Source organism: Nerophis lumbriciformis, linkage group LG24 (genome assembly GCF_033978685.3).
Source record: "Nerophis lumbriciformis linkage group LG24, RoL_Nlum_v2.1, whole genome shotgun sequence".
In the NCBI taxonomy this organism is placed as follows: Eukaryota; Metazoa; Chordata; class Actinopteri; order Syngnathiformes; family Syngnathidae; genus Nerophis; species Nerophis lumbriciformis.
This window is the reverse complement of record NC_084571.2, coordinates 19,726,345-19,735,000: the sequence shown is the minus strand read 5'-3', so window position 1 is coordinate 19,735,000 and position 8,656 is coordinate 19,726,345. Positions and strand designations below refer to the sequence as shown.

Sequence of the window (8,656 nt, the reverse complement as noted above, 5' to 3'; positions counted from 1 at the left end):
ATTTTATGGTGTTCTTTACAGCATATTACTGTTAATTGAAAAAAATAATAAAAAATTTGCGTTAAAATTATGTTGATTGAACTGCCAGTTTTTGACTGTAAAATCTTGTTTTTAACGCTGTATTACTGTAAATTTGTTTTTAGGGTAGAAAAACTGGCAGCTAAGTTGTACTAAGAACTTGTACTGTTTTTCCATGAACAATATAAAAACAATGTCAATTTAACACAAGCGTTCTGGCAATTAAGCTGCAGCTTTTTCCCTAAAAATCCCCCAAAAAACAGTGGTACTGTTTTTATATTTAACGTAAAAAATCACTATATTTTACATTAAAATGTTATAAATGTCAAGTTTTTACTGTAAAATGGACTACTTAAAACAATGTATATAATGAATAATGAAATCAAATTCATACATTAGTCACTGTTACACTCTGATGGCAGACATAACTGATGTGGCCCTCAATGACATCCTTGATCTAATTGATCTTTTTTGTAATACAGTTAGTGTACTTTCGTAATTATTTCCCATATTTCTACACAATAACTCAGATATGTAACACTAGTGAGCAGTAGAGAATATGAAAGGATTTCTGGTCCTTATTTTGCTTCATTATTGACGTGTTTCTTGCTACTTTATGTTGTGTATTTTTTACATGAACTTTCCTGTTCATTTTATCATCTATTATTACACCCAAATATGTGTTTTCTTTTACCCTTTCAATGTCTACTCCAGGGGTGGCCACAGGCGAGCTACTTTTCAATGTACCAAGTGGAGGGGATCATTCATATATATCATTTATATTGATTTATTTATGAAAGAGAGGTTAACAAGTGAAAGGTGTTTAATGATGATACAAGCATGTTTCTTTCATGAAAACAAGAATATAAGTTGGTATGATTGTGATGACTTGCATTGATTGGAATCAGACAGTAGTGATGATAACGTCCACATTTTCAAATGGAGGAGAAAAAAAGTCCTCTTTTCTGTCCAATACCACATGAAAGTTTGTCCAGCTTCCAAACTTTTTTTTATACACTTTACAAGAAATACATTGGCGGAAAACTCCGTAGCTTGCTAGATTTATGAGACTCTTATTTTGTTAGAGCAGGCAGGATGGAGCAGGGCTTTTATTGTGAAGACAGGAACGGTCTTTAAGCTTTTGACGGCAGGTACGATTGATTCGGTTGATACCATCATCGCTCGCCTGTGACTGGAAGCTAACAAGCCAAATACCGTATTTTTCGGACTATAAGTCGCAGTTTTTTTCATAGTTTGGCCGGGGGTGCGACTTATACTCAGGAGCGACTTATGTGTGAAATTAACACATTACCGTAAAATATCAAATAATATTATTTAGCTCATTCACGTAAGAGACTAGACGTATAAGATTTCACGGGATTTAGCGATTAGGAGTGACAGATTGTTTGGTAAACGTATAGCATGTTCTATATGTTATAGTTATTTGAATGGCTCTTACCATAATATGTTACGTTAACATACCAGGCACGTTCTCAGTTGGTTATTTATGCCTCATATAACGTACACTTATTCAGCCTGTTGTTCACTATTCTTTATTTATTTTAAATTGCCTTTCAAATGTCCATTCTTGGTGTTGGGTTTTATCAAATAAATTTCCCCCAAAAATGTGACTTATACTCCAGTGCGACTTATATGTTTTTTTTTCGTTCTTTATTATGCATTTTTGGCCAGTGTGACTTATACTCCGGAGCGACTTATACTCCGAAAAATACGGTAATAGAGTCCGTGAACATTGCTCCAAAGTACGGATTTTTAAAAGGGATCTCATTACACTTGAATATTTAAGGTTATGTTTAGCTTTGCTGAACAAATACACAAGAAGTACCACTACATGGTATCTTCCTGAGAATCAGTGTTCTCTGCAGTGGACATTTGTGATAGGAACAATAGACATCATTTAATAAAGTGTAAGCCAGGAGTCGGTCTTTGCAATTGATCAGGTTGATCACGGAAATATTAGAAAAGTAACAATGCATTAAGGCTGATTGTTGCAATAAATAGGACATTTTCTAGCATCCAACATCAAACTACAACCATCATCGCTCGCCTGTGACGGGAAGCGAACAAGCCAAATAATAGAGTCCGTGAACATTGCTCCAAATTACGGATTTCTAAAAGGGATTTCATTACACTTGAATATTTAAGGTTATGTTTAGCTTTGCTGAACAAATACACAAGAACTACCAATACATGGTATCTTCCTGAGAACCAGTGTTCTCTGCAGTGGACATTTGTGATAGGAACAATAGACATCATTTAATAAAGTGTAAGCCAGGGGTCGCCAACGAGTCGATCTTTGCGATTGATCAAGTTTATCACAAAAATATTAGAAAAGTAACAATGCATTAAGACTGACTGTTGCAATAAATCGGACCTTTTCTAGCATCCAACATCAAACTACAACCATCATCGCTCGCCTGTGACAAATATGGTTGTTTCTCGCCTTCCTGTCGGTCATTTTTTCTTAATAATGATGTGGCAGCAGCCAGCGTTATCTCACAAGACCCTCGGGTGCCGTGAATCAAGTGACGTCTTGGTGATGATTGATAATTCTTCTCGCCATCAACGTAATGGGCACCACTGATCTACTCCATTTATTTGTATTTGTGTTCAACTTTCCCTTCTACTTTTGCCAAATAACATTATTTTAGTTTGACTGAGATTCAAAGTCTGTTTTTGTCAAACCATCTTTTTAATGTATTCATTTCTTCTGTTATTATTTCTTCTGTTACTTCATTGAGACTCATCAGTTGGGTCCACACAACAATGTGATGATCTGTCTTCGTCCAGCAGCGTGTGGGATGCTAACAGTGCTGTTTCCTGTTTCCTGCAGGCCGGACAACCACTTCTTAGAGGCCATTTGCTGCTTCCCCATGGTCTACTTCATGGCCGGCACCATCGATAAGTACGTGGTTGACTCACACTCACAGTCAATTATGTTAATGGCTCATTTACAACCAAAACCTCACTATTGGTGAACGTCTGAATTGCTGAGCTTTGCAAATTGTTGGATAGTTAGAAGACAACACATGATGTAAGTGTCTATATTAGTTATATTAGCCTACTATCAAAATTACTTTAAATGTAAATGGGTTATACTTGTATAGTGCTTTTCTACTTTCAAGGTACTCAAAGCGCTTTGACACTATTTCCACATTCACCCATTCACACACTGATGGCGGGAGCTGCCATGCAAGGCGCTAACCACGACCCATCAGGAGCAAGGGTGAAGTGTCTTGCTCAAGGACACAACGGACATGACGAGATTGGTAGAAAGTGGGGATTGAACCAGGAACCCTCAGGTCACTGGCACGGCCACTTTCCCAACCACGCCATACCGACCCCTTTAAAAGTCTTATATAAGTGTTATAATGAAGGCAACATATGACGCAAGTGTCTACATTAGCTATCATAGCCTACTATCAAAATGACTATGTGTCGCAGGCTGGCGCAAATCTTCGTTGACAGAAATGTTGCAATGTAATATTTATTCTACACATTTTTACAACATTAGAAAACATTAGCAAAGCTTCTCAGAAGATCAGATAACTCCTGGAAATGACTGTCTTTTAATGGCCAAAGGTATATATGTGTGTGTCCAAGTTAAAGGAAACGGCAGGCTGTCTTCTTCTAATGGATTTATTACAATCTTTGGCAAGCTAGGTAATGTTTGCTGTGGTCTGGAACAACATGGCACACAAACAACTATCAGAAATGCAGTCAATATTACATACAGATAATGTGTAATGAGACATGCAAATATAAATTATATACAAAGAGGATAAAAGTAAAGGATATTAAATGAGCATAATGATGCAATACGTACATACAGCTAGCCTAAATAGCATGTCAGCATTGATTAGCTTGCAGTCATGCACTGACCAAATATGCCTGATTAGCACTCCAACAAGTCAATAACATCAACAAAGTGCACCTTTGTCCATTCACACACAGTATAAAACATTTGGTGGACAAAATGAGACAAAGAAGGATTGGAAGATTTTACATGTAAACAAACTGTTGTGTCACAGTCCACACTATGGTGAGTTCAATAACCGCCGAAATTAGTAGGACAAAACGATGTTCCCCAAATACTGTCATCAGTGAAGCACACACACAAACATATTAAACAGTGGTAGTTCTAAACAATTGGGAAGGTTTGTGTCATGATTGTCCTCAAACAAAAACATACTAAAACCAAAAAAAATATTTTCCCCCATCTTTCTCCATTTGCGATCCTTTTTTTAAAAATGCTCCAGGGAGCCACTAGGGCTCCGCTAAAGAGCCGCGGGTTGCTGACCCCCGCCTTAAGAAAAGGCATTGAAGCTTCGGGGTGGCTTTGCAGAACAAAACTAAAACTGACCTGGCTCCAAAGTAAGCAAAAACAGAATGCTGGACGACAGCAAAGACTTACAGCGTGTGGAGCAGAGACGGCGTCCACCAAGTCCATCCGTAGCCTACATGACATGACAATCAACAATGTCCCCACAAAGAAGGATAAAGACAACTGAAATAGTCTTGATTGCTAAAACAACACGTGTACGGGGAATAGCGCTGAAAGGAAGACATGAAACTGCAACAGGAGAACACCAACAAAACAAGAAATGCCACCAAAATAGGAGCGCAAGACAAAAACTAAAATACCAAAAAACTTCAAATAAGTCAGGGAGTGATGTGACAGTACTTTGAGACAAGAGCTTTAGTGATGCATGCTTGGTTATGGTTAAAAGTCATACCCAACAATTGCGACGAGGACTTTTTACTGTCAATGTCGGCTGCTGAGTTTCATTTTTTAATATTTTCTGCTGGTGGTGTGCCTCTGCATTTTTTCAATGAAAAAAATGTGCCTTGTCTCCAAAAAGGTTGAAAAACAGCGTTTTACACAATGTTTCACCTGTACTTGTTTTCTTTGAACGGATCAGCCTGGACAACCTGCTGCAGTGTGGAATCATCTATGCGGACAACTTGGTGGTGGTGGACAAGGAAAGCACCATGAGTGCTGAGGAAGACTACATGGCCGATGCCAAGACCATCGTTAATGTCCAGACCATGTTCAGGTATCAGGAAGAGTGAAGCACACTGGTATGGTTTAGCCTGCCTTCATGGTTGTGTGTGGTATTGTCAGACTGTTCCCCAGCCTCAGCATCATCACTGAGCTCACACATCCATCCAACATGAGGTTCATGCAGTTCAGAGCCAAGGACTGCTACTCACTGGCTCTTTCCAAGCTGGAGAAGGTGAGCACATTTAACATATTGTCAAACCAGACCTTCAAATACATAGATTAGTGCTTCTAAGTCCCACCCTAATGACCAACATTAAAATACAGTAGCGTACTACGCCTAAGTATTCATTAAAAACAAAACTGAGGTTTTATTTAACAAGTACCGTATTTTCCGCACTATTAGCCGCACCTAAAAACCACAAATTTACTCAAAAGCTGACAGTGCGGCTTATAACCCGGTGCGCTTTATATATGGATTAATATTAAGATTCATTTTCATAAAGTTTAGGTCTCGCAACTACGGTAAACAGCCGCCATCTTTTTTCCCGGTAGAACAGGAAGCGCTTCTTCTTCTACGCAAGCAACCGCCAAGGTAAGCACCCGCCCCCATAGAAGAGGAAGCGCTTCTTCTTCTACTGTAAGCAACCACCCGCCCCCGTAGAAGAAGAAGAAGGGCGCGGATATTACGTTTCATTTCCTTTGTGTGTTTACATCTGTAAAGACCACAAAATGGCTCCTACTAAGCGACAGGTTTCCGGTTCATGAAAAGACGCAATCTCTCCATCCGCACACGGACTACTATTTCACAGCAACTGCCTAAAGACTTTCAAGAAAAGCTGGCTACTTTCCGTGCATATTGTAAAAACAAGATAGCTGAAAAAAAGATCCGGCCAGAGAACATTATCAACATGGACGAGGTTCCACTGACTTTTGATATTCCTGTGAACCGCACTGTGGATACAACGGGAGCACGTACGGTGAATATTCGCACCACAGGGAATGAGAAGTCATCCTTCACTGTGGTTCTAGCTTGCCATGCTAATGGCCAGAAACTTCCACCCATGGTGATATTCAAAAGGAAGACCTTGCCAAAAGAGACCTTTCCAGCCGGCGTCATCATAAAAGCTAACTCGAAGGGATGGATGGATGAAGAAAAGGTGAGCGAGTGGTTAAGGGAAGTTTACGCGAAGAGGCCGGGTGGCTTTTTTCACGCAGCTCCGTCCATGTTGATATACGACTCCATGCGCGCCCACATCACGCTGGTTTTTAATATATTATTAAAGTTTGACTGACCTATCTGACTGTTTTTTTGACATTCCCTTTAGCGCAGTTAGATGCGGCTTATAACACGGGGCGGCTTATAGGTGGACAAAGTTTTGAAATATGCCGTTCATTGAAGGCGCGGCTTATAACCCAGGGCGGCTTATGGTGCGGAAAATATGGTATATGTCATATTTTCGCCCACTGTAACATTACACACAGTTTGAACAGTAACACTGTGTTTGAATATAGAAAAATAAAACACTGTACTTTAATCTTTGACGTAGCACTAGATCAAAGGTGTCCAAACTTATTGACTTTGGGGACGCATTGGGATAACACAAGGATTCGAATAAAGAACCAACTCTTTTTCTTTACTATAGTGGGCTCGATAACGGGTACCGGTTCTTAAAAAGGGATTCGAGTCCATGGAATCATGTATGTATATGTATATATATATATATATATATATATATATATATATATATATATATATATATATATATATATATATATATATATACAGGTAAAAGCCAGTAAATTAGAATATTTTGAAAAACTTGATTTATTTCAGTAATTGCATTCAAAAGGTGTAACTTGTACATTATATTTATTCATTGCACACAGACTGATGCATTCAAATGTTTATTTCATTTAATTTTGATGATTTGAAGTGGCAACAAATGCCATCCATCCATTTTCTACCGCTTATTCCCTTTGGGGTCGCGGGGGGTGCTGGAGCCTATCTCAGCTACAATCGGGCGGAAGGCGGGGTACACCCTGGACAAGTCGCCACCTCATCGCAGTGGCAACAAATGAAAATCCAAAATTCCGTGTGTCACAAAATTAGAATATTGTGTAAGGCTAATACAAAAAAGGGATTTTTTGAAATGTTGGCCAACTGAAAAGTATGAAAATGAAAAATATGAGCATGTACAATACTCAATACTTGGTTGGAGCTCCTTTTGCCTCAATTACTGCGTTAATGCGGCGTGGCATGGAGTCGATGAGTTTCTGGCACTGCTCAGGTGTTATGAGAGCCCAGGTTGCTCTGATAGTGGCCTTCAACTCTTCTGCGTTTTTGGGTCTGGCATTCTGCATCTTCCTTTTCACAATACCCCACAGATTTTCTATGGGGCTAAGGTCAGGGCAGTTGGCAGGCCAATTTAGAACAGAAATACCATGGTCCGTAAACCAGGCACGGGTAGATTTTGCGCTGTGTGCAGGCGCCAAGTCCTGTTGGAACTTGAAATCTCCATCTCCATAGAGCAGGTCAGCAGCAGGAAGCATGAAGTGCTCTAAAACTTGCTGGTAGACGGCTGCGTTGACCCTGGATCTCAGGAAACAGAGTGGACCGACACCAGCTGGACTGCTGCTGAGTGGTCCAAAGTCATGTTTTCTGACGAAAGCAAATTTTGCATTTCCTTTGGAAATCGAGGTCCCAGAGTCTGGAGGAAGACAGGAGAGGCACAGGATCCACGTTGCCTGAAGTCTAGTGTAAAGTTTCCAACATCAGTGATGGTTTGGGGTGCCATGTCATCTGCTGGTGTCGGTCCACTCTGTTTCCTGAGATCCAGGGTCAACGCAGCCGTCTACCAGCAAGTTTTAGAGCACTTCATGCTTCCTGCTGCTGACCTAATTTTGTGACACACGGAATTTTGGATTTTCATTTGTTGCCACTTCAAATCATCAAAATTAAATGAAATAAACATTTGAATGCATCAGTCTGTGTGCAATGAATAAATATAATGTACAAGTTACACCTTTTGAATGCAATTACTGAAATAAATCAAGTTTTTCAAAATATTCTAATTTACTGGCTTTTACCTATATATATATATATATATATATATATATATATATATATATATATATATATATATATATATATATATATATATATATATATATATATATGTGTATATATATGTATGTGTATATATATATATATATATATGTATGTGTATATATATATATATATATATATATATATATATAACACACATATGTGTATATATGTATATACATATATATACAGTATGTGTATGTATATATACATATGTGTATATATGTAGGTATATATGTATATGTATGCATATATGTATATATATGTATGTATGTATATATACATATGTATGTATATATGTATGTATGTATATATGTATGTATGTATGTTGTAAGTATATATACCGGTACATATGTATATATATTGTGTATGTATGTATGTGTCTAAATATATAGTGAAAGAGAGACTATACATATACTGAATATGTGTGTACATCTATTACTACAATGGATATATAACAATATATTTGGATATATGTAAAAGCTGGACTTCTATCTTGTTCTGTG

The 8,656-nt window shown here is 38.2% G+C and overlaps 1 protein-coding gene across 7 annotated transcripts in view; it reads left to right on the top strand.

Annotated features, from left to right (window-relative positions):
* LOC133620350 (potassium channel subfamily T member 1-like) overlaps positions 1–8,656 on the top strand; it is a 289,334-nt gene that overhangs the window by 255,619 nt on the left and 25,059 nt on the right. For all 7 annotated transcript variants that reach the window (XM_061981789.1, XM_061981785.1, XM_061981788.1 and 4 more), the window contains 3 exons: positions 2,873–2,944; positions 4,962–5,096; positions 5,165–5,276. In XM_061981789.1, the coding sequence (XP_061837773.1) occupies positions 2,873–2,944; positions 4,962–5,096; positions 5,165–5,276 (319 nt within the window). The remainder of the gene's footprint in view (positions 1–2,872; positions 2,945–4,961; positions 5,097–5,164; positions 5,277–8,656) is intronic.